This window comes from Meleagris gallopavo, chromosome Z (assembly GCF_905368555.1).
Source record: "Meleagris gallopavo chromosome Z, MGAL_WU_HG_1.1, whole genome shotgun sequence".
Lineage (NCBI taxonomy): Eukaryota > Metazoa > Chordata > Aves > Galliformes > Phasianidae > Meleagris > Meleagris gallopavo.
In genome coordinates this window covers 3,728,531-3,756,303 of record NC_139435.1, presented here as the reverse complement: position 1 = coordinate 3,756,303, position 27,773 = coordinate 3,728,531, and the positions used below count along the sequence as shown (strand labels likewise).

Genomic DNA, 27,773 nt, shown 5'->3' with positions numbered 1-27,773 from the left:
CTGATAAGATAACTCAGGGCTTTTATACAAAGCACCATATTTTCACTCAGTTTTTCATACTGAGGAATTACTAAATAATCAGTGATGGCACTCAGGCCCTTCTTCCAGAAGTAGCTTCTTTGAACTGATGTTCCCATTCTAACTGCCCTCTCACGTGCAGTTTTCTGCAACTTACTTTGACTAAATTTATTAATCTTAATCTTCTAAAGACAATAATAAAAGCAAAGTCTATTACCTCAGAGATGTTACCTATTTTTTCATTCAACCCAAAATATGAATAAAATCACCATATCACTTCTTGACAATGCCAGCAAAAATATTTCAGTGCTACACTCCCTAAATCAAAGAGCTTCTTTCATCTTAATGCTAATGGCTTCTCTTAAGAATATACATCTTAGTAATTTTCTCTTAAAAGCATGCACAGAAGCAATCTTCACTGTTAACTATCTCTAAAACCACCAGCTGTATTTGGTTTATAAGACTTTTCCCTCTTCCTTCATTGGTATACAAGAAAGAGTAGAGGCAATTTTTACCTTTTATCACAAAAACATAAAAAATAGTAAAGCAAAAGAATTAATAGCACAGTAATTACATTTTAGTAAACAACGATTAAAAAAACAAAACAAAGAAAACAAAACATACACACTAAGAAAAAAAAAAAGAAAAAAAAAAAAAAAGCCCGCTAGCAAAGAGGTAATGATTGCAGCTTCAGTCAAGTATTGAACAGGGATACAAGCAAAGACCTGTCAGCCTAAATAGTGACCATAGAGTTGCCATCTCCCCCATGGAGTCTTTTGCAGCCTACAGAAGTGAAGCAGGAGGTGACAGAATCAGATATCCCATCACTCCATTAAATGATTGTAAATTATACTCTGGCTTGCATATATCTTCACTCACAACAACTTCCATAACAAGATTATTTCCCTTAAAAATTTAAAGGAAATGATATTTCTATCCCTTGCCCTATAGCCTGCTGATTACTTGAGATAATCCTGAATTAAGAATCTGAAGATGTGAAGAAAATAAGAAAACGAGCTTCCAGGTAGTTTTTTTTAGATTTTTGTAGTACTTAAACAATTATGGGTTCATTCTGCCACTGAAACCTAGCTCTGTATTTACTTGAGAAATGCACTTCCAGAGACAGCATACATCATCACAAATAAGAATGCGAAATAGTTATGGCATAGCTGCACTCATTTTGTATTATTTACAATATTAAGTTTAGTATGACTGTGATTCAAAAGGCTTGAGTTGTCATGTTCCTATAACTTACAAATTTCTTCCAGCATTCTTTTTCCTTTGTATTTGAACTATTATTTCTGATGCAAGTGAGATGACTAGGTAGCATTAAGCACAAAGGGATAGTCACTGGATTGGCATCCACACAGTCATGCAGAACTGCTTTCTGTGACCTTCTGGGGACTTGTGGGAACAGAGTCTTAAATGAAAGAGAAGGAATGTGTTACCTTGACTGTGAGCAGCTTACAAAATGTCTCTAAGGTATGCATACTGAAGCTATCCTGCACTGAGGTTTTATTGCCTAGATATGAGGATACTAAAAGCATTTCATTATACTTCACATATTTACTATTTAGATGTCTGTACCTTGTTCAGCTGCCTCAACTTTGCTCATAGTCAATGAAAAAAAAATGAAAGCCAGAGAGCTGCCTAAATTTCTTTAAACATTTATCTGAGAACATGCAAAACTCTGCTATCAAAACAACTATGTCTTCCCAGCAGCTATAAGAATAATGTGAATGACTAGTTCAGATGCAGAAGTTTACTTTGTGAATCATTTAAGTTAGATAAGAGTAATTCCTTTGGGAACACACAGAACATACATCAACAGATGTATAGTACCCACATCACTGTCTTTACTGTGTGGCGTAACATGGCACTATGAAATTGTCATTGTAGCCTCTCAGTTAGCACCTGCCAATCAAAACATGACCTAGAAGGTAAATGTCATCTTGAAGACATAATTCCCTGAAACACTATATGGAATGGTTCTGTGAAAGAGGAAGTGGGATCTGGAAGGCCAAAATAGCAATGACTAAGCATAGTCACTGTTTCTGAAGTGGGAAAGAAATAGTAGATGTTATATGTTTTGAGCTATTTTCAACAAGGTCACACATGATGGTAAGGCCACTTTCACCCTATAATTCCATCCCTGAAGAGATAGAGTTATAATATAGAAGGAGCATAACTTGCAGTTCTCCATGTCCACACATTCTATCCCAGTCCTAAGACAGGACTTCAGTTCCTATTGGAGATGAAATGTGTTAATTAGGGATGACAGAAATGGGTAAAACATACATATGCAGGAACTTAATGAAGAAAATGCAGTGATAGCATGTGACCAGACGACAGGTAGCGCTTGTACCATCAACTTCTGGGAAAACATTAAATTAAGACACTGCACAGAGAGCAATGCACTTTGGATTCGGTAAGGAGGAAATTTTGTGTATTATATGCAAGCTTGCTCCCAAAGAAGCCTCCAGTATAGGTATATTGAAAGGAAACTCAGAACTGTGCTTCTTTTATTCTCTTTTCTCATATAAAGAACTCTCTTTGAAAGACACATGGAAGTCACAGACAGTGTTTCTAATAGGCAATGCAAAGGTGTACACAAGCACTTTTCACCAGGCGCAGTGCCAAAGTATACTAGTCTTAAATATTCTACCAAGAGAGTCCAGAAAGGATAATCTATCTGATGTGAGAAGCACTGTTTTCTGTATGGGCATGAAGGAGAATAGTCAGTTCCTTCCTTGGGTGCCTAAGAACTCTTACTTCATACATTTGATTTGAATAAAGACTTCAGGGGGGAAGGAGTGTTTCTTTTCAGAAAATATGAATGTGTAAGAAAACTCAGAGGGACCAATTCTCTATCAATTCAAACTATTGTCTTTTTTTTTTTTTTTTTTAAATAAAGTTATGAACAGACATGCAGTTTATAATTTATGAACTTGTATGATTCAGATAAGAACTGATCTTATCTGGTCTACTAATGCATATTCAATGTACTGGTGGAATATCCAGCAGATACAGAAGAGCATTGTTAAACTGGGATTCTCTGGGACATCCCATGGTTTCTGAGAGCCTTGATACCCTGTTCTACAAGAGACATCTTTCATGATCATTTATTATTTCTAGGTCAAATGGCACTGGGTAGTGCTGTTACACAGTCTTGTTTTCTTAGCACACAAGCTAAAGTTTCAGTAATGAAAATACATTATTAATGTGAATTTTGTGAAAATTGGTACAGGCAGAAAAGAGGTTTCTGTCCACAGCAATCAGTGTTCTGTGTAAAGTTACTTCAGAACAAATGATTTTTGATAGGCAAACCTCTGGAATTCCTAACTAGATTATCTAGGACAGCTGCAGTTATAAAAAGAAATCAGGACACATACAAACAAAGTCTGAGAGAAGTAACTTTTTAAGGATTCCAATGCCATTTAAAAGTAGTAAGAAAAACTATAATGTTAGAAGAAAGGGCAAATTTGTGTAACATTCTGTGAATAACCTGGATGAAGTTTAATTATATAGGATGTGCTATTTTCCATGATGTAGGCAACAGAATACAATAAAAATCAGAAAATGCTGCAAGAAAAGATCCGAAAACAACAATATAGAACTTTTCTATTTTTAATGGAGTTTGTAAAAGCATGTTTTCTTTTTGTAAATGCTTTCATTTTGTAAAAAATAAAATTAAAAAGTTATGACACTAACGTGATAAAATTTCATTACTATTTATTAGTTTTCAGAAAAGAAGTTACAAGTTAAAGAACAACAAAGAACAAAGAGATAGTCTTTTAAGAAAAAGAAGAATTTATTGGAAAGGAAAAAACAACAATAGAAAGTATTCTTTCACGTGTAACATGGACCAACTTCTATAACTTCAAAGTGAAATGGTAGTGAAGGACAAGAAGTTTGTACTGCTCGACTCATTAAATCTTGATATTCACCTTAAATGCCTACCCACTACAATGTACTAGAATGTACATTTTTCACTCTCAATCTTTGCTAAATATTTCTCCAAAGTCTGTTCATTACCAAATCAAATGATGTGGTCATCAGAGAAATTTTAGCTCTCCCTAGAAAATATAAAGCAGTTTGTCTTAAGAAATCCACCAGCTTTCATTTGATATGGTTTGATTTTCTGACTGTGTCATCATCAGACTGTGAAATGAAAACACTTGAAAATAAAATTAATGTTCTTCACCTGATACACTATGGTAATGGTTGTTACTTAGTTCACTACAATTATGTGTTAAAAATAAAATTGATTTCATTTCCTTACTCTATTTCTAGAGAAAAAAAAAAAAAAAAAAAAAAGTGTGCTAAATTTATTCCCCTTCCTCCCTCCAACCCCCACAGGAAAAAAAAAAAAAAAAAAAAAAAAAAAAAACCACTGGAAAGGCTCATTAAAATATAACTACTGGAATAAATAAATAAATAAAATTCTTGAGATAAGCTGCAGTGGTGTAGTTTGAAATTTGACTTCCATTGATTTAGGATTACAGAGCAGCATGTTTAGATAATAAGTAGAAGGATCTCAGATAACAGCTTGAGTGAGTCATTGGACTACTGTGTTTAGTCTGAGAAAGTGTGTTTATCTCAAGGGCTCTTGGGACTAATATGGTTCCTCTTCAAAGCCTGAAGCAGGGGTAAAAATCACAGTCTTGGAGCCTGGCAGGATAAACATGTCCTGTGATTTGCTAGCAATTTGAGAGATGGATTTCACTACAGAGCACACTGCTGTTGTCAGGTTGAAAAGTGTCTGCATGAAAATGAATTCATGTGCACACAGCTCCAGACAATGGAAAATCTCCCTGAAATGGCATGCCATCAAATTTTAAGGCCAATTTTTCAAGTCTCTGAGTCACACTTGGGAAATATACTGGTGCACTGAGTTTATCATGAAAAGCTCACATTTTAACAAGCAAAAATTGGTGCAATAATCTTCACCTATATCACCTCACTGTCAGATACAGAAAGCCATTTTTTCTGCATTTTTTCTGTTTTGTGACTGAAAATAAGTTTTTGTTTGTTTGTTTGTTTGTTTGTTTGTTTACATAGGATCATCTTAGATTGATTTTCAGTGAAGAGAATTTTAAATTTAGGCATGAAGTCTGAATATGGAGACTAGATAATGTGCCTGCAGGAGATAAGCTGTAGCAAAAATAAGTACTCTTGTGTCAGTCACCAGTGTATAAATCCAGCAGAAGGAACAACTGCTGCATATGTTCTGGGAGGAGAAACTCAAGCTGGACTCCAAGAGTAGCAATATATATATATACACATATATGTAAATATAGAAGAGAATAAGAAAGTAAAAAAAAAAAAGAAAAAAGAAAAAAAAGTGTGAACAGTATTTTTAAATCCTTGTGGAGGCTTCTTGTGCATGATTGCAGCAGATAGGGATTGTCAGACTGATAGCAAATGTGAAGGGAAATCAAAGCATTCCCACCATTCTAAATATAATATCAGTAAAAGCAAAAGAGGTTTGTGACACACAAAATAAAAAAAGAGAAACCTCAAGAAATGCCCCATGGGCAAGGCTGAATAAAATAGTTCAATCTATCTTTATAGAAAATAGCTTGTGTTTGCAGATATCACTGATACTTTTTTTGAACAGAAAAGGTAAGACTAAGGACACATCACATTTAGATTTAAATGTGCCACAGAAAAAAATATAAAAAAACATATTTTGTTGCAGTTACTTTCCCTCTTGCTACACACCAATTATTCAACCTTTGTAATGGGAACTTCTGAAGTGCTGTTTGTGACAATTTGCTTACGTGCAGGTACATTAGAAATATCTGCACTTAACGTTCTCTGGGGTAAACTTAACCTTATTCTGTCTGAAGTTGATTTCTGTGAGCAAAGCCAGGTAATGCTGCTGGCTGGCGTAGCAGGCAGTGAGAAGCAGGGGTTGTGAGTTCAGTGAAGCATGACTACTTACACCAGCCCTAACTGCACTTAGGAAATGCTTCTTTATCTTCTGTGGAAGCACAGGTTTCAGAAGAACATTATAGAACAATCAACAATGATATACCCAGAATTCACAGAACCTCAGTCTATGTCCCATGAACGTGAATCTACCATATTTAATGGTGTCTATGCGTGTTTATGAAAATAAGATGATCAATAACTTAGTAAGCAAGACTAACAGTTTATTCCTATTTATCGTTTTATTTTGATAGTTTCTTAACTTCAGAATTCTGAGAACTAGAAATGTATTTCTGAAACACTGTACAGATTTTTTTCACTGCCAAAGCACCTCTATCTGGCATTTAAAATATCCAATATTTTTATCTGGCTTCAGATATAAAATCTGATTTTACCCAGTTTTTTAACTCTAGACTTGCCAATAAAAGAACAATATTAATTATAAACAAATCACAACATTTGGTCATTGTTGAATATATACATGTACATGTACACCTGTAGCTACTGCTAATGTACTACAAGGAAAGGAGAAGCACCTTATCTGAAACATATTCTCTAGAACATCCTCATACATTTATGTCAGTCATTTTCTTTCTTCCAATTTTTTATGTTTCTCAAATAGGAAGGAATTACAGATTTAGCTTCTTAGTGTTCTAAAGTGATTAAGATCATGATTCAAAGCTGGTAATCATAGCTATTTAGCTATGATTGCAAGGACACCTAGAGAGAAATGAGATATTCACAATGTGTTGGACAACTTACAGCACCATCTTTTCTGAGCCCTGAAGCCCAACATAATGTTATCAGAGCAGGCCACCATCAGTATAGCTGGTGCTTTGGATTTCTACCCTATCTTACTGAAGATACAGGAGGGTTTCAATTTGAATTTCTGCAAGAGTGACGTTAAGTCCTCTGTGAGAAAAGAGGTTATGTTCGCTGTTGACTTCAATGAGATTTGTATAAGCCTTGATTAATTCAGGTGAAATGGAAAGGCACCCATTTCAAAGCCATCTGTAAAAACAAGCAGCTAAATCCAGAATACTTACAGTGGATAGTTTCTAAAAAAATAAGGGCCTGGAAAAGTAGGAAGAGCTTCCTAGCAAAGGTAACACTGAGATATGCTACAGTGATTACAGTTTGAACTGAAAAAATAGGGAAACACACAGCAGAGATTTTCTGGTATCACTTCAACTTGGATCTTGAAGTAAAATACCTATGCCGGTCTGTACAGTGACCTCAGCTAATAAACCTATAAAGTCTGGTTCTACTTCCACAGGATTCTTCACGCTCTAAAATTACCAAAATCTCTACACCATTCTCCATTACTTGGTCATTACATGCTCTCTGCCTCTAGTGCCGAAATTAGTGTCTTTATTTGTAATAAACAAACAAGCAAACAGACAAATATATAAATAAAATTCTACAGTCTTTCTCAGTAATGAAAGTCTCGCTTTCATTATTTTTTTACATTTTAAAATTCTATTTTTTTACCGCACTTTTGAAAATTCATAATTTTTGAAAAAAATCCCCATTCTCCAATGCCAATTAAAAATGAGATTTTGATGCACACTTTTTATATGATCAAAAACCTCAAATAAGGATTGTATATAAAAATTGAAGCTTATAGGGACCTTTTTTTCCTTTTTGCCTAAATCTAAGAAAATCTTTCAGGATATTTAAAAAATTTTGACGTATATTATTTCATTTTAAAGAAAGCTGACACAAATATTTAAAAAAACTTTAAACAACAACAACAAAAAGAAAAAGAAAAAAAGAAAAAGAAAAAACAGAGAAAAAACACTTTGGTTTTCATAGGACAGAGAGAAATAAATCTGAATTATTTTTTCCTGAATAGTAACAAAAAGAAATGGAAAAAAAATCAACTTGATTATTCCTCTTGTCTTACACAAGTTACTTGCTAGCTCAACATAAGAGTAGGTTATACGTACTTGGTTCATTTATTACCCTTTCTTTCCTTTGAATTTAAGCTAGTTTCTTCCCTTTATATAAATATTTTCATTACAGATGCAAATTTGGGATTAGGTAGCTCACCTCTGCACAAAACTATGATTTTTGAACATGGAACAAGGAGCACTCTACCTACTGCACCTTCTTCTGTGGCTTGTAGAGATTAACTCCAGCATTCTCTCTGTGTCTCCAGAGGGAATCATACAATCATAGAATGGCTTGGTTTGGAAGGGACTCAAAGGATTATCAAGTTCCAATCCCCTGCCATTGGCAGAGTCACCAAATTCCAGATCTGATACAAGACCAGGTTGCCCAGGGCCCCATCCAACCTGTTCTTGAGCACATCCAAGAGTGGAGCTTCCGCAGGCTCTCGGGGAAGAACTGTTCCAGCACCTCACCACAATCTCTGTGAACAACTTATCCATGACAACCAATTTAAATCTTCCATCCTTGAGCTTAAAACAATTCTCCCTTGTTCTATCACTATCTACCTGAGTAAATGTTGATTTCCCCTCCTGTTTATAATCCCCTTTTAAATACTAGAAGGCTGCAATGAGATCTCCTTGCTGCCTTCTCTTCTCCAGGCTGAGGGAGCCCAGCTCAGCCTGCCTTTGTAGGGGAGAGAAAAACAAACAAATTCCCAGAATACTGGGAACATATCTACGAAGAGGAAAAATTGTATGTTATTTTGCTCTTCTTTCCATTAGAAAAAGGCTGTATGTATAAATTCAATTCATCACTCCTCTTCACCTCTGGGTAAGGAAGTAATCTGCTTTTAGCATTTTAACTCTACAATATCAGACTAAAGTGAATTTAGGTGTAGAATGATGTAGACATAGATAGCAGACCATTTTAAAGGCTAACACAGGACATAAAACTTTAACACATAACACTAACTAACACATAAAACTTTACAATATTAAACAGCTGGGGATGTAATTCCCATAATAATTTCATACTAATGACAAAACAGGACTAAAGTAACATGGGACAGACCTCCTGAATGAGAAAAGATGCTCCTTCCCCTTCCCCATCAAAAGTACGATATTTTCAAACATTTTCTTAACAATTATGATGCTCCAGTGTTTCCCCATTCAAAAAAATTCTAATGCTATGCTAGAATTATAATGCACGGGAAAGTTCTTCAGCCTATTTTAGTAATAAATTATAGGTCAGTTAAATTCACAGCTTTGGAGACTTGCCTTGAAATCTAGTTTGTCTTTTCTCAAAAATCAAATACTATTACTGGAGACTCAGCAGCAAATGACTGGTTAGCTGCTAGGATTGTAATGTTTGGGATCAAGGAAAAATAATTTGTGGCATCTTTTGATCCCTGGAAGTCAGGTGAGTTTACTTTGAAATTGGCCTATATTTTGTTCATACATAAAACTCCCACTACAATCCTTCTGAACTACTTTCAGTCTTATTTAACTTAATGCTGTTCTAATTCCTGGCAGTAGACAGCATTTCCTACTATTTGCAGTGAAGAGCTAAGGTACTTTCAGATATTTTTGGGAAGGCAAGATAAAGGTTTTCAGGCTTCCTAGATCACTTTTTTAAGGATTTACTGTTCCTGCTGACTGACTTATTCCTGTAAAAGATGTGCTTATGCTATGAAAGCTCATGAAACTAGCAAAACCTTCAAAGAGTACCAAACACATACCTCAGGAAAAGATCAAACATCTGCAACATTTTGATAAAACAATAATAAAGTTTTGAGATGAGAAAAAAAAAAAAAAAAAAAAAAACATATTTCTTGGAACCCCTCTTTTACCTTAGTATGTGTGAAAAATGTAATTCCTTGATTGATGTTCACACACACATATACATGCTATACGTATACTGTGCATTACTTGGGCAGTATCTATTTTATTTATTTTTTTCCCTTCAGGTGAACATTTGATGTTTAAACATAATCTGGGAAGAATAAGAATGGTAACAAAGTACTTCATCTACAAGTATATCAGAAATTTCTTGAAGTATATAGAAAAAGAATCGATGAAAAGTAGAAAAGACAAATTAACTGTACCATTTATTCATCTCATTCCTGTGATAGATATTTCTGTGTACATCAGAAAAAGAAAGAAAAAGCTTTTTAGCTTCTACATGATTTAATTTTTCTGTCTTTTCTTGTCAGATTTTGAAATTGTAATATATCACAGAAGCAGTATAATCTCCTTTGATAATTCCTCAATGTTATTCTGTGATTGCTCCCTTTATATTTAAATAAGGGAGCTTGTTTCTCACTCTGTGACTCATATATTGAAAACTGTCTGATAGAGCAGTTTACATTGCAAAACTACTCACCTGTCCAGCAGTGTCTAGAATGTCCAAATAGGCTGGTTCATCATCAATTCGGACTTGAGTTTTATAGGCATCCTCTGAAAAAAACCACAATGCAACACATAGGAATGGCTCAGAGAAAAGCAAAAAAAAAGTAGCTCTTCTAATCTGGAGTAGACTTTCTAAAAACTCTCCTGTCTGAACTAACTTTGCTTTCTTTTCAGTAACTAATACCTTTTCCAAAATCCTAAAATAGCGAAAAGCATTAGGGAATACCCTTATCTTTTCTATTGCACTATTTCAAAATAATGTAACAGTAAATTTATCTGGATTTAAAAGCATAGTCCAGACCACATTGTTGCTTGAGTCACCAATATTCAGGGTATCTCTTCTGGTGCTAGGCACCAGCTTTCCACAGAGCCTTTCCAGCAAATAATTTCAAGAAAAAAAACTTGTCTAAATTACTGAAAAAGTCTCCCTATAGCTGATGGGGACTTCTGGATCAGATTTCCTAGAGCAATTAATTAGACCACTGCATATCTCTGACCAGGATGTAAATCAATTTTTTTTAAAATAAATTCTGTACTCAATGTCTTAACATTCAGAATTGCTTGAAAGGGTAAAAATATGTTTATGGGATCATTCCCTTAGGTCATGCTTTTGTCAAGATAAATTTGGAAAGTGAAAAACAAAACAGGAGACCTACTATTTGCAGAAACCATTTTCCTCACATTTCAATTTCATTCTGCTCTCAATATTTATGTTTCCCTCGTAAGATTAAACACAGCTCATCAGTAATCAGTAATCAGGCCATGTTTGTACTTGAAAGAGTCTCAGAAATTATCTATTCTGTCTAATTAAGCAATAATGCATAGCAATCTGAGTGGTTTTGGTTTGGCTACGTACTGAGATGTGAAGACAAGACAAGTGAATTTAATGCATTTGAGAAATGCCATTAATCAATATGAATATATGGTTGACCAAGTCCAATGGCTCAATTCTGCAAGCCCCGTCTGAAGAGGCCTCTGAAGACCAGGGTCCCAATGGGATTAATCAGAAAGTAGCAGGAATTCTCAAGACATTCAAATTTGTGCCATTTTTATATTATACGACACTTTATAAAAGTATGTAAAAACCTGGTCTGTATCTACACAAAGGAAAAAAAAAAAAGTTAAAATATGAAGCATTGTGTATGTCATTACCTTGGTTCACTCCTGCATGGGCACTGACAGGCTGCCTTTAATGACATAATCATGTACAGTAATTTCCATGAATCTCTTGCCTATTTAGGCTTGAGTTCAGCAAATTACTGACATGGATCATGTATTGTTTTAAACAAATTCTGCTGATCATCCCACTGATATTATGATGACCCAGAGGCTTAATTAAATGCATGATGTACTCTCTTACTGAGAAAGCCAAAGCACTCCAACCAGCATGTGTTTCAGTCAATAGATCTCTTTATAGGTATTACTGAATAAGAACTTTAATATCAAAAAAGAACCATATAGATTGAATTAGACAGCTTAGGTTATTTAATCTGTTTTGGCACAATGAGGATGCATGCAGTAATTTACTTTTTTACTTTTAACTAAAAATGAAAATTACGTGCATATGAAAATGTGTACAATCAAACATGATTTTTACATATAAATAATATGAAGAATATTAAAAAATTATATTTCTATGCAGGTGTCCATTTGCATTGCATTCATCTTTATGTAATTAATATATAACTCACATAAATTTAGCTTGCAGTCTTTGCTCAAGATCAAGGGAAGTGAGTTCATATCCTAATACCAGATAACAGATCATAGCACATGCTCATGGCCTAGCAGGTTCATAATATTTAAAGCAGATCTTACCATTTATCCTGTGTATTTGTTGATCTTCTGGGCTATTAGGATAATCTTTATTTTCAGCATAGGATGTAGAAGAATGATTCATAAATCAAAAATCATTCTTCCCATCCTATGTTGTATGGACTTGGAAGAAAAGCTAAGAGTGGAAGAGCTGTACCATTTAGTTCTGAAATACAGTTCATTCTTAAAATGGAATTTTGTCTGAGGAGGTAATGGAAAGAGATCAGAGTAAAGGATGATGTTCATAGATGTCTTTATTTTACTCAGCTGAACTGATGAGCAGAGGCAGATCCAGAAGTACATAGATATCCATATACTAAACTCAATCAGTATATTTCTATTCGTAATTATAATGCTAAACATTATAGCTGTATCTTTCCTGTATGCAATGTAATACATATTATGGTCGCAATAAGGAAACTGAGAAACCCTAAAATCAGAAAGGAGCACATTCTTTTTATGTGGAATGAGAAGAATAGAAGGGAAGACAAAGCACTGACATACGATCTCAGTGCATAGGCAGCAAAGCAGGAAAGCCTTCATGAGGAGTATTAGTAAATTTGCTGTCTAATCTTATCTCTTTGAAAAAACATTCATATTATTATAAATACTGTCTGGTATATTTACACTCTTCATAATCTTTGAGTACATTACATTTTCTTTCATCTAATTAATTTATACAATATTCCATTTAAAGATAATTGGTAGCTATTAGGTCATGTATATTTGGATTTTACATCCTACAGCCCTAAGGAGTGATCCTTTTAAAATTTATTTAAACATAAAAATAACTGCAGTTGTAGAAAAGCAGTAGAACAAGGTTAAAAAAAAAAAAAGAGAGAGAGAGAGAGAGAAAAAAATAATAATAATAACATCATAACATCAGACAGTTAATCACATGGAAACACAGAATCAGAGAATGGAATGAAAGGGATCTCAAAGATCTGCTAGTTCCAAGACCCATGACCCACAATGTGAGCACGGTTGCCTATCACTAGGTCAAGAGCTAGATTAGGATACCCGGTGCCCCATCTAGCTTGGCCTTAATCAGACTAATTTTATTGTATTAAGTTCAGTAGAAATCTTCCTTTGAAGCTAATTGAAAGGTCTCATATTTTCGTTTCATTAAATGCAGCAGATAGATAGGATATTATAAGAAATAATTAAGGATGCAGCCTATTTTTATTGCTATGATATACAATAATTCAAATACAGAATGTAAGAATAAGCATTTCCAAGATATTAAAGGAAAAAGAAAATCTGCATCATTGTGTAGTTTAAGTAACAGTTAACTAATTTGTTAAATGAATAGTTAAAATACATAGCAAAACCTCTCTTTTTAAAATATTTTTTTCCCATACAGAAAGATCAAACTGAGCTCCACCTATTTTATAATTGACATTTAATTATGTTATTATTAATTATTTTGTCCTTTAATGAATATCTGATTTAAATCAAGAAAATGCATTTTCTAAAAGGACAGCTTTACCTTGTTTTCGTAGTTTTTTGATTGTTCTTTTTAGTATTATTTATAAGACAAGAAATAAAAGCTTGTTTAAACCTTTTTTTTTTTTTTTAAGAAAGTGAATGTATTCTCTTTTTTCACCTTTCATTTTTTAAGGACATCTCTTTGGAGACAGAAGAACAATAATTAATGCAGGCTTGTATTACTCTCAGTTATTTTAGCACAGGAGAATCTAGATTCATTAAAAATGTATCAAAGCTCTTTTTCTGCTATAAGCAGGTAACTTCTTCATGACAAATAGATTTGGTTGGTGTACAGTTTAAAGGAATGTTGCAATAGGCTTTTTATCTGCATCACAGACAAATCCCAATCCCTGAAATGTAGGTCAGCAGCTTCTTCCTTTCATTTGTTAATTCTGCTTCTATGACTTCCAGATAAACATTCTCTCTTCTTCGCAGTCTACTACACTGAAGATTATCTCATATATATGAGCCAAGGTATATTTTATTTGGCTAAAGAGATGCCAACAAAAGGAAGTCCAAGCTCAGTCAGTCACACCTGGAGTTCTGCCTCTTGTCCTCCTTGTATGTCAAAGAGATAGCAGGGACTCAGATTCTGTTGTGCTTATATTATCTGCTACATATGCATTTTAATTCAGGGATGCTCCTGAATATAAAATTATTAGTCATTTGCTGTTTATATTCTCTTTCTACTTACAACAAGGAATTTTCAAATATGAAGAAAGTGAAAAAACAAAGATCTAAACCACTGTACCAGCTACTACATGTAACTTCTTGTTTGAGATAAAAATATTAATGTCACAGTAATTGGCCATCAAAATATATTGGTCTCATGATTTCCTTTATCATGTGTCAACATTTTATAGTCTGGTTCGGCCCTGTTCTGTGACTAGTCGGGTGGAGGGACCCATGGATCTGTGCCCCAGAAAAATGGAAAAAGGGAAGAAGAGAAACAGAGAAAAAGGGTAGAGAGATGGCCTAAAAACAATGCAGCAGCAATCATCTGAGGAGAAACAAACTATTTTACTAAATAAGATATTGGAATGCAGGGTAACACACTATAATGCAACATAATACAACATAATTAGAATTGAAACTAGTAAATCAAATTAAATGAGAGTGTCCAAAAGCTGAAGGCCTTACTCTAATGCTATGATGAGATGGCATCCATAACAGAGGTGAGCTAGCTGATCGAAAAAGGGCCATCAGGTGACCTACACAGGCCTTTTATCTTCTCCCTCTGAGCAGGAATGATAACAGAACAGCAAACAGTCCTCTGGGGAATGTAGTAGTTCTTCTCTTCCAGGACATTACCTGGACCTGGAGAATTAACTCTTTACCTCCTGTGCACTACATAATGTTATTATGTGGAATACTGATAACCAAAAATCATAAAACCACGGCATCGTGAAATTGTGCTCCTGGAGTAGGAGTATTCTCTAATTTGGGTGAGCATTGATATAGGCAATTTGTAGTCAGTGACAGTAAGTCACTGTGGTTGCCTTCCTATGAGTTCTACATGCAGAGTAAGCAATTAACGGCTTGGAAGTGTAGAGCTGACAGATTTGATTGCCTTATATTCTGTAAATACTCATATAGATAGCAATATTCTTTAACATACAGCAAGCAGGAAAACTGGGCACTCACATACCACTTCAAACTAGTAACTGTGATAACTTCAACACCCTATTTCTAGTTCTTCCTAGTGTTACTTAATTCTATTATACCAACAGTGAAGAATACTTCAGATTATTTGTTCCAGTCCTGCTGTTCTTTATTTTCAACGTTGAAACATATTTGATAGTATTCTGTCACTTCTTTAGCTTTGTCAAATCTTTCAAATTTTGCTCAGTTTTGTATCAACAGAATAAATGATTACAACAGGCAACATCATTTCTAGAGGAAATTTTGTAGCACACAAAAAGGACGGCCACTGCCTTTCCAAACTCACAAAAGAAAATTCCTTCTTCAGTAAATATGTGCTCTGCTTTTCTTTACATTTCTGTGAAACTGAAGTAGTTATGTAATGCAACATTTAATGTAGTTAATTTCTGTTTTAACCCTTATTCTTTTAAAAAGACTTTAAAAACGACCTCGAGAAAATTGAAATAAACAAACAAAAAGGAATCAGTTATGTTAAGTGCTTTTTATGAAAGAAATTCATACTTTTCGTCATTATATATTCAGTTGCATGATGAGAAATATGGCATTTTCTATCTCTCAGTTTTTATTTTAGTATTCAAATTACCATAGACATATTCTCAGATAAGATATTAAACCACACTCTTGGACCTATATATCTTCAGAAAACATTATTTAACATTGTTTTCAAATAGTCTTGCCAAATTCAAATGAATATTACTGTTATATGCACCTGCTGTCAATAATTTCATTTGAAGATGCAATTCTCCATTTTCTCAATTCTATCAGCTGGAAAACAAACTTCCAAACGTAAGTTGGAATACAGAACAGTTCTTAACTTTTAGTTCATCTTGTCCTCCTGAAATGAACTGAATATTGTCATGGAAAGTACAAGGAAGGTTGAATGCAAAACTCATTGACATACGGATGGAGAATCTGATTGTATTCTTACATAGCAATAATCTAAAGAAATGTAGAATTCTCCTGTATATGGAATATGTCACCTCTTACAAATGATGATTTCCTTCCACAGAGAGACTTAGTTATGGCCGAAGTTTGGATTAAGGTCTGACAAAGTCTACTTGAATAATGTGACCCAGTGCAGCAACTATCAGTTATGACAAGAATGCTGTTATCAATGAAGTAACCATACTGGATTTTAATATTCAAGTACGCAGAGAAATGACTAAATTTATATGCATCATTATGAATTATATTTTTCTTATAGGTTATCTCATCTGTATGAATAAGATTACTCACTTGAGAGACAAGTATTTCTTTTAGAATCAGTTCTAGAAGAGAAAATACTTTTTTTTTTTTTTTTCAAATCAGAATTAAAGATAATTTCAGCAAAGCTTTGTGGTTGCACATGCTGTACTACTAGAAGCCACTTGCAATGTAGATAACGCACTAATATTTAATAAAGGAATATCATTACTTTCTCTGCTTCCAGAAAAATGTCGTTTACTTCAAAGGTATACAGGAACAAAGTGAACAAAGTACTCTTCTTTAATCAAAACATGATAATTAACAGGAGTCCAAGTACCCTCATCTTGGGAAATAAGAACAGCAGGTAGCAATTTCACTACTCTTTCAAGTCCATGATTGTGCTACTGAGTGGGAGGATCTGGCAGCTATGAATTCACTTCTTGTAATTTCAAGTGGAGTAATTAAGAAGGTGACTATATCTGCATGGCTATTAGCATGGATGGTGTCTTGGATTTAGTAAGGTGTAGATGGCTGCTGGCTTCCATGAAAGAAAGGTTAACAGAGACATTTTTCTTGTAATGAAAAATTTAGAATTTAGTGAGATGAATCACCCACCTCCAGCCAACCACAACTTAAGTTTTTTTTCCAATTTAAAAAAATCATTTAAGAGATATTTTTTACATAACATGGTATACAGGAAACAGGAAAGCAAGTTTTACATGTGATAATCCTATCTAAGGTAGTACAAGTCTCAATTTGACTTCCAAGTTCTTGGTCCCAGTCACAGTTATTTGTCTCTGAGATTAAGCCTCAGAATGACTTCAATGTTCACTCTAGCTTCAGTCACGTAGTTTCCAGGACCTCTGAATCTTCTCAACTCCTATGTAATTATGACTAAGATAAAAGACATGCTGCCCTGACATAGCTCTAAGATCCTGAGATTTCACTGTAGTATTTAACATTTGAGAACACTATTCATCTGATCAACCTGAAATGTAAACATTAGAGTGAGATGAATCATGCTCTAGAACTCCTGTATATTTCTGTTTTGAGTTAAAGGCCAAAAACTACCTGTGAGTTCACTGTGGGTTATAGTTCTGAATAAACTTACAAACTCTTTTTTGTTCAAGTCAGCATCCAAATGGATACATTGCTCACACTTATGGTTGATCAGAGTCTATAAACTGAGAACTCCTGATTACATGAGTGGTTCAATGAAAGTGTGTATACAAAATGTTGTTAAAAGCCCTATAATAACTCAGAACCCAATGGGGAACTGCTGTCCCAATTCTGTGACAGGTCAATGTTTGGTGCATCACTGTAACCCTTAAGGGAGGCTTGAAGAGCTCACCTCTGAGGAAAAGCTTGTCTATGATCAGAAAAACAACTGCTCCACTCCTTTTTATACTCCAGCTTATCAGAAATCTGATGAAGAAAAGCAGGATGAGGGAAGGATTGTTGGAATGTATCAAATCATTCATACTAGTTCCTGAGATACAAGGTCTGTAGCCTGTATGAAGCTGATATGAAAAACAAAACTAAAAGCTTATTTTTTTATGTAGAGCAGCCTAGCATAAAATATTTTAAATATTTAAATAAATATTTGCTTATTTAAAAATCATTTTATGCTTGACTGATTTTTTTTCTAGCCTCTGGGTATGATATTTATTATCAAGTTATTTTTTTTCTATCATTGCAGAATAAACGTCCGAAATGCTCTGATATTGTCACATTTAGAAGGAAAGGGTATTTTTTTTCTTCTTAAAATTTACTCTAGCTATCCAGTGCTTGGAAATAGCAATTAGAAGGGCATGCTATTATGCAGAGTGATTGATTATTTTTCTTCTCTCTGTTTAACGGGTACACAATTAAACTAGCAAGTGTCTAGGAGGAATAGAATGGTTATAAACTATGTTTTGATCTTCCATTGATGCTTTTCTCAGTGGGGAAGAACAGATGGTCCAGGCAGGACTATATCTTAATTCTATGAAAAAAGAGTGTTAATGAAGGATAGATGGTAAGCATGAATAATTGTCAATTAAAGAGTAGTCGCGTTTTCATGCCTATGACCACGAAGCATAGCACTACATAGGAGAAACACTTACCTGTCCTATTCTAGACACAGTAAACAGATGTTTGACAGACATGTCTGGGAAATAAATAGAGTTGTTCATCCATTTGCTTTCTTTATGAGTCAGAAGAGAAAGGAAATCACAGAATCATAGAGGTCGAAGGAGACTTTTGGGGATCATCTAGTCCTAAAGTAGGTTCTCTAGAGAAGGTTACATAAGACAGTATCCAGGCAGGTCTTGAATATCTTCAGAGTCTGAGACTCCACAACCTTGGGCAGAGGTTTCCATTACTGGAAACCTGGCAGCTAGTTCCATTACTGTTACCCTCAAAGTAAAGATGATCTTCCTCATGTTCTTATGGAACTTCTTGTGTTCCAGTCTGTACCCATTACCCCTTCTCCTGTTGCTGGACACAACTCGAAAGAGCCTGTCTCCATTCATTTGACTCCCACCTATTAGATATTTATAGGCATTGTTAAGTCCCCCTCAGAGCCCTGTCTTCTTCAGGCTGAATAGTCCCAGGTTTCTCAGCCTTTCCTCATAAGGGAGATGCTTCAGGCCATAAATCATCTTTGTAGCCCTCTGCTGGACTTTCTGGCAGTTCTCTGCCACAGTACTGCAGATGTGACCTCATAAGGGCAAAGTAGAAGGGGAGGATCACCTCCCTTGACCTGTTGCCCACATTCTTTTTAATGTATTCTGGTATACCATTGGCCTTCATGACCATCCTATTGCCCTTCTCTGCAGAAAGGCTCTATATCCAAGTGGAGGCCAGTGACAAGTGATGTACCCAAGGGGTCTGTCTTGGGACCAGTACTTCTTAACATCTAGATCAGTGACACAGATGATGGAATAGCAAGATCACTGAGTCATGCAGTTCATATGGCAGAAGGAAAGGATTGAAGGGGACTTGGATAATTTCAATGTAATCCCATGTGAACTAAATGAGATTCAACAAAGCATTCTACAAGATTTTGCAATCGTGTCAGGGTAATTCCAGGTATGTATGCAGACTGAGAGAAGAAATTGATGAGAGTAGCTCTGCCAAGAAGTGTCTAGGGGTCCTGGTAGATGAAAAACTGAGCAAGCAGTGTGCACTTGCAGCCTGAAAAGTCAATGGTATCCTGGGCTGCATCAGAAGAGGGGTGACCAGAAGGGTGAGGGACATTGTTATCACTCTCTACTCTACTGTTCTACTGAACTAGCTCTGAATCAATCTGCAGTGTTGTACAACGAGTGGCAGAGAGTCAAGAAGGCTGAAAGAGGAACATGACATGAAGGACATGAAGAGAGGAATGCGACTTCCTTCTTTCCCACACCATCTGTCAGGTTTGTCTCATATCTCAGAAGATAGTTGCGAAGCCTCCAGAGTTTGTTTGTAGAGTAAGGCAGTTGGTGCACCATTCCTTGTCCATGCTTCAGGGTAAAGAAGCACTTTCTTAGCTCCATAGCACTAACTGTGTCTCCTCTATACTGTATTTCCTTCCCTGAGATCTCAAAGGGCACTGCAGACAATCTAACTGCAACTACTGCCTTGTTTATCCATGGTGGAAGTGAATCTACTAACAGAGGTGCTATGTTGTGTTTTCTAAAAGCATGAGTGATGGACACAGACAGACAACTGCATTTCCAAGACAAGATTACTGACCTAAATGTTAGTGAAGGTATTCTGATTAACCTTCCAGCCTCTGAGAAAGTGTCTGGTAAAATGATAGGGGAAAAATGACAAATGTGGAAAAAGCTTTCTGAAACACTGTCACTTTAGAAAGACAGTCTGCATGTGCCTGTCTTTTACTGTTTATATCACAAAAGAAAATTATAAAATTAAGCACTATTTTCTGAGTATCTGAAAATAGTAAATGACAGTGAGCTGTCACCTGGAGTAAATACCTCAAATAATTTCATGATGCATTATATTTCCAAGAAAATATGAATTTGACAAAGAAGCAGATGACATTGTGTGTGTCCAAAATATTAATTTTGGGTATGGACTGAGAATTTAATTGGTTGTTTTGGTTAAATCTTGCATGAAACCTGTTTAGAACTGAATAATTGTCTTATTAAGACAGAGTTCCAAAAAGGAAAGTTTAACAGCAGAACTAATGATCATGTTTCTCAGCACCCAACATATTTAGAACAGTGCCAACTTGTTTCCTCAGTGAGAAAGACACCACAATTTTCAGTGGAAGAAAAGGATGAAGAAGCAAAGTTCAATTTGAACTGAGAATGCATCCAAGTTAGAGGATGGAACTGGGACTGAAATGTTGAGAGATAATCAAACTAAATCACTCTATTCTTCAGAGGGATAACAACCATATTTTAAAATATTATTTCCCCCAAAAAAGTAAGAGTATAGGATGGAGATCTTTTATTAATTTTGTTGTTGCTGTTTCTTTGATTTTTTTCCATTTTTAAAAGAATTTAATTGAGTTATTTTCATTACAGAGGAGGATCTGCTACAATTTTCCAGCCTCCAAACTACACAACTCCAAGGAATTTCTATTTCCCTTCATGGTGAAAGGTATTCTATTTCATCACTGAAATCCAAAGTAAAGGAGCACTTCTATCATTCTTCTTCTTCTTTTTTTTTTTTTTAATATTACTCTCTCCTAAATTTTGATTTTATTTATTTTTTTCTCTGCTCACTCTAACACTCCGCATTTTTATCCCTTAAATGCAGGACAATTATCCAGAAAGTCTGAAAGATATCAGCATGAATTCTGTAGAACTCTTACAAACTGTTATGGAAACCAACATGAATCAGATTCAGATACCTACATTTAGACAGCTACAAAATATATATCTGCATTCAAGTTATCTAAAATCCCTGTACATTTAATGATAGTGCAGACTCTATTCAGTTGCCCAAATATAGATGATCCTTTCTATGTTATATACTCTAAGGTATCATGTCTGGCTTTTGTTCCTGGACTGAAAAGACTCTGTTCCTCATAGGTCTCGTGTCACTTCTACATAGGGCCAGATGGTAATGATATTAAACCTATGGACACCCACAGCCGTCTAGCACAGCAACTTGAACCTGCACAGAACATGGTAGGACATCTCAAGTAGCTCTGTAATATATAACAAAGGAGCTAATAAAGATCCATAACTCCATTCCTAAATATCCAAAACCTCAACACGTATCTGACATGTAGACACTAATTTAAGTATCTGAATCTGGAGTTCAATCTCAGCACAGTGAAGATAAGTTCTGTTTTCTTATTTATATCTATATTTCTTATTTAAACAGAGAATATTAACACGTTAACATGACATACGATACACACATATTTTAAACAAAAGTAAAAAGGATTAGCCCAGGAACTATCAATCTGTCAGTCTCAACTCTGTGCTAGGAAAGATCATGGAGCAGATCCTCCTGAAAGCTATGGTAAGGCACATGGAAGACAAGAAAGTGATATGGGAGAACCAATATGGCTTCACTGAGGGCAAATCTTGCTTGACCAACCAAGTGACCTTTTATGGTGGTGTCACTACATCAGTGGACAAAGGAAGAGCCACTGATATCATCTAATAGACAAAGAGCTGTCTGCAGGATCAAATCCAGAGAATGGTGGTAAATGACTTCCTGTCCAAGCGAAGATCAGAGATGAGTGGTGTCTCCCACGGGACAGTCCTAGGACTGACACTCTTTAATATCTTCATTAGTAACACCAAGAGTGAGATTCAGTGTGCACACAGCAAGTTGATGCATGACAAGATATAGGGTGCAGTCAACATGCTTGAGAGGTGGGATTCCATCCAGAGGGACCTGTACAGGTTTGAGCAGTTGGCACAGGAGAACCTCATGAGGTTCAACAAATCCAATTGTAAGATCTCGTACCTGTATTGAGGCAACATCCACTACCAATACAAGCTGAGTCATGAAAGGATTGAACACAGCCCTGCCAAAAAGGTCCTGGGCATACTGGTGAATGGTAAGTTGGACATGAACCAGCAGTGTGCCCTTGCACAACGGAAAGCCAACCGTATCCTGGGCTGCATCAAAAGATTAAGGTGATCCTTTCCCTTTACTTTGTGTTGGTGAGACCTCACCTGGAGTACTGCATCCAAATGTGGAGTCACAGAATCATAGAATCATAAGGTCATAGAACAGCCTGGGTTGAAAAGCATTTCAAAGATCACCTAATTTCAACCCCCCTGCCATGGGCAGGGTCACCAGTGACTAGACTGGCTGCCCAGATCCATATCTACTCTTGCCTTGAATGCCTCTAGGGATGGGGCATCCGCAGTCTCTATGGGCAACTTGTACCAGTGTGTCACAACCCCCAAGAGTCCTTAGGAGAGACTGGAGCATGTCCAGAGACGAGCCACAACAATGATCCAACGGATAGGGCACCTCTACTGCAAGGGCCTACTGGGAGCTGGGGTTGTTCAAGGTGGAGAAGGCTCTGAGGTGACCTGATAGTTGCCTTTCAGCATGTAAAGGGTGCGCTACAGGAAAGAAGGGGACAGACTCTTTAGCTGGGTCTGTGGTGATAGAACAAGGGGAAATGATTTCAAGCTCAAAGAGGGTAGATTTCAGTTGGACATAAGGAAAAAGTCTTTTACAGTGAGAGTGGTGAAGCACTGAATAGGTTGCCAGAGATGTGGTGGTTGCTCTGTCCCTGAATACTTTCAAGGTGAGGCTGGATCAGGCCATGGGTAACCTGATCTAGCTGTGCATGTCCATGTTCATTGCAGGGGAGTTGGACTAGATGACCTTTAAAGGTCCTTTCCAACTCTAAGGGTTATATGATTATATAATTCTATATTACCAACAGATAGAAAAATAAAAATGAATTATATAACTTATGCTTAGGAATACAGTTCAAATGCACACAACAGTATTCATTAGAATTCTCTACTTATCATACTAAATGATGATGAATATAGAACACAAACATAGGTAATTTAGATAAGTCTACACAATCACTCAATATCCTCAGAGAAAAATGTAGAGACAAATTGTACTAATTCTAGGTCATTTTATATGAGTTGTTTATCCTGTCTCAGATATGGATAATAAATCTATGCAAAATGATGAATGAAAGACTATGGTGACTATTTAGCAATTGATTTATGAATTTTGCAATAGAAAAAAAAAAAAATCAGAGCTCAAATCTAACTGCAGCTTGCTCAACCTGATCCAAGTATTTTACCTTCTATGGCAAAATGAGAATGAGAAATAAATTAGGACTGGAGTGTAAATATATACTTGTTTAAGATAACAGTAGAAATTATCTAGAAACCTGATAAGTACCATAAAAATAAATTTGAATTGCAATTGTTTTTCTCTTGTAATAGGACATGTTGTTCTCTTATTTTCTACTTTTTCCATTACCATACTTTGATAACAGATGTATTCCTTTATATATATATAGTTTTTGGGGGGATTTTTGCTGTGCTACATATTATGTTTTTCAGTCACGTTTTTTTTTTTCTTTTTCTCTGAAATTCACCCAGACATTTTCATCATCATATTAAAGATGAGTTTAAATGCATTATATTTAATGCATTGGTGAATGCATTTCTTTGTTAGAAAACCTCATGGAAATTCATGTGCATTAAAGTGTCTCCCATCCCACGCCCATTTCAATTAAAGAGTGGCATTGACACAGCTTAAATGCCCTCAACTGCTCATTTGACACAATCTCATGCAGTGATATCTCACCAAAACAGGAAGATGCTTTTGCATCTCTTTTGCATTATGTATTCATTTTAAGATAAGTCACATGGCTAATGAGCATCCTGGAAGCTGTCCAGTGTGCCTCACTATGTCATGCTTCCTTTCCTGCCACTCTATTTGCATTAACTCATTGTGATATTGCCAAAGACCGTACAGAGTGCAAATTGCTCTAATCCATTTGTTCCAGAAAATGATCACATCCATTGCCTTTTGGAAATTGTTCCCAGTGTTGACTACAATTAAATATTAAATGCATGCTGAAATAATTTCATTTTCATAAAGTGTTATCCTTTGAAAGTTTGCCCAAATATTATCTATCTAATGAATTTATTCTTTCCCATCTCCACTCACTTAGAAAAATGATATTTCTGTCTTAAAATTCAGAATTGCAGTGCTTGTACCAATCCTAAAGTAGCATTGTTATTTCTGTTTATCTTGAAATAGAACTGTACTCAAAGTGAAAGCATTAAAATAACACTTTTGTTATTATTTGTTTTCAATCAATGTTCAGTCTTTATTTTAAACAAATATTGGCAGTTTGATTTGTACAATTACATGTAAGCAAATTTATTTGTATCTTTCGGTGTCTGAAGTCTGAATTGGACATTATCTTAACTTTTCCAAACTAAGACAATCAGTTGAGAAAAAAAAAAAACTACAACAACAAACAGCTTTATCTCTTAAATAAAAGCATGCTTGCTCTCAAAATAGTCTTGAACTTAAAAAGGGTTGATTTTTCCATAGTGACCGGTAAATTATTCAAAAATATAACTGCATCTATATGTGATAAACATAAGTGAAAGAAAAACATGTAAATGCTTCCAATTCTCTTTGCTTTTATTTACTTCTATTTTAATTTTTTAAATCAGTGTATTTGAAATATGTGTATGTGTTTGGCATAAAAATTTGTGAGTGCATCCAAGGGATGGAACAATTCCCCTAAGATGACAGGCTAAGAGAGTTGGAGTTGTTCAGCCTGGAGAAGGCTACAGAGACATCTGATCTATTTTTATTTACACTTTTCTTAAAACTTAGTGCCATGTTAATTTACAAATGAAATATAAAATAAAAGCTAAATAAGGACAAAAAGAAAATCTTCTAAACATCATACAGTATAAGTCAATTGACCATGGGTCAATTGTATGAAACCAGTTGTAGGTCAAGACATAAAATATGTTCTCCCTGTAAGAAACAAAACAAAACATAGCAATAGAAACAACACTTTCTTAGGGCTTAGCAGAAACTATTATAGTTTATTTGCTTCTGCTATTCTTTTCCTAATAATTACAAAATGTTTTTGTGGCTCTGTGAATGAATTAAATCTGCTGTGGTTTTGTTCTTACATAGAATATCAGATTACATTCATCCTATGCTTATGTGCTTTGAGTAGAGTTTATTGTCCCCTATCTTCTTCACACTGATGTAAAAATATCCCCCCAGAATCAACAGAAAGTGGAGAGAGAGATGAAACTATTTTAAATATCATATTAACAGAATTATAGAATCATACAGTGGTTTGGAGTGGAAGGATCTTAAACATCATCTAGTTTCAAAACGCCTGCTGTGGGCAGGGTTGCCAACCACTAAACTAGGCACTAGATCAGATTACCTAGCGTCCCATTCAGCCTGGCCTTGTGCCGGCATGCAGTCGAGTTAGAGAGCTCTCACAGTTTCTTGTAGCATCAGAGTAGTTCTCAGAATCGTTCTCTTTATTATGCTCAACATAAATCTTATATACCATTCACTTACAAGCCAGAAATTCCTGTCTGTCTAATCAGTTAATTGGCCTAGCTTCTCCCAAACAACAGTGATAAAGGATGAAAGGTTTCTTAAGTATGATAAGATTAACAATGCATACAAACAGAACCTCCTGTTTACCCTTAGACACAGATACCATTTGCTCTCTGTCTTACTCCAGACTCCCAAGGTTTCACAGTGATAGAGTCTATCAAGGAGTTTGATAATCTCTTTGGTGTCTGCTCACAGTTACATCTTCCTCACAGCCTTGAATACCTGAAGGGATGGGACATCCCTTCTTCTGGGATGCCCTTCTCTGGGCAGCCTGTTCTAGTACCTCACCACTATCTCAGAGGAAAATTTCCCATGGCATCTAACCTAAATCTCTCTTCTTTAAGTTTACAATTTTCTCCCTGTATTCTATCACTCTTTACCTGCATTATATAGTTCCTGTTTATAAGCTCTCTTTGAGTACTGGAAGGCCACAGTGAAATATCCCTGGAGTTCTCTCTTTTTCAGACTGAACTCCCGCTCCCTCAGCCTGTGTTCATAGGAGAGGTACTCAAGCCCTCTGAGCATCGTCACGTCTCTTCTCTGGACACACTCCAACAGCTCCAACCCTTTCTTGTACTGTGTCCCAGATTTGTATACATTACTCCAGATGAGGCTTCACAAGAAAAGAGTAGAGGGGACAATTACCACCCTTGCCTTGCTGTCACCTATTTTTTGATGCTGCCCAGGGTATAATTGGCCTTTCAGGCGGCAAGTGTACACTGCTGGCTCATATGAAGTTTTACATCTACCAAGACCACAAATAAAAGGGGTCTTGGCAAGGCTGTTCTCAAGGAGTTTTTCTCCCAGTCTGTATACATATCTGAGATTTCTCTAAACTAAGTGCAACACCTTGCACTTGGCCTTGTTGAAGGTCACATGTCCACATTTTGAGCTTTTTCAGATCCATTTGGAAGGATTCCCTTCCTTCTGTTATATTGTTTACACCACTCAGCTTGCTGTCATCTGCAGTCTTGCTGAGGTTGCATTTGATCCCATCACCTATGTCATTGTTCAGAATGTAAAGATACTGGTCCCAAGACAACACTTGATGCACACCACTCATCATCAGCTTTCACCCAGACATAGAGCCATTTATCACAACTCTCTGGCTGACTTTCCAACCAATTCCTTTTCCACCAAATATCCATGCTTTGAACCTATATCTTCCCAATATAAAGATAAGGATATGGTATGAGACCCTTTGAAAGACACTGCACAAGCCCAGGTAGACATCATCAGTTATCCATCAGTTGTCCACCAATGCAATTACACTATCAAAAAAGGCCATCCATTTGGTCAAAAACGATCTGCCATGACAGGCTATGGCTGTCTTGGATCACCTCCTCATCTCTCATTTGTCCTAACATGTCTTTCAGAAGAATCTGTTCAATGATTTTCCCAGGCACAGATTTGAAGTTTACAGGCCTATAGTTCCCTTTCTTTCTCCCTTTCTTAGGAGCAGGACTGGTGTTTTCCATTTTCCATTCAGCAGAAACTTCACCTTTTAGTTACAATTTTTCAAATATAATGGAGAGCAGCTTGGCAACTGCATCCGCCAGCTCCTCAGGAACTTGGGATAGATATCATTTGGCCCCATAGACCTGTACACGTTCAGTCGCATGAGACAGTCTTGAACTTGTTCTCCTCCTTTCTGTAGTATTTTGCTCTCACAGCCTCACCTACAAGTTCAGGGCTGTGAGGTTTGGGGTGTGAGAGACACAAGAAGCCTGGCTGCCGGTGAAGACGAAGACAAAGTTCTTGCTGAGTACTTCCACTTTCTCCATGTCTGTTGTAGCTAGTTTTTCATTCTCATTTATC

General features: G+C 35.7%; 1 protein-coding gene across 1 annotated transcript in view; it reads right to left on the bottom strand.

The window, feature by feature from the left end:
- RIT2 (Ras like without CAAX 2) overlaps positions 1–27,773 on the bottom strand; it is a 185,078-nt gene that overhangs the window by 95,393 nt on the left and 61,912 nt on the right. Inside the window, exon 3 of the mRNA XM_085213034.1 lies at positions 10,228–10,301. Within this exon, the coding sequence (XP_085069160.1) occupies positions 10,228–10,301 (74 nt within the window). The remainder of the gene's footprint in view (positions 1–10,227; positions 10,302–27,773) is intronic.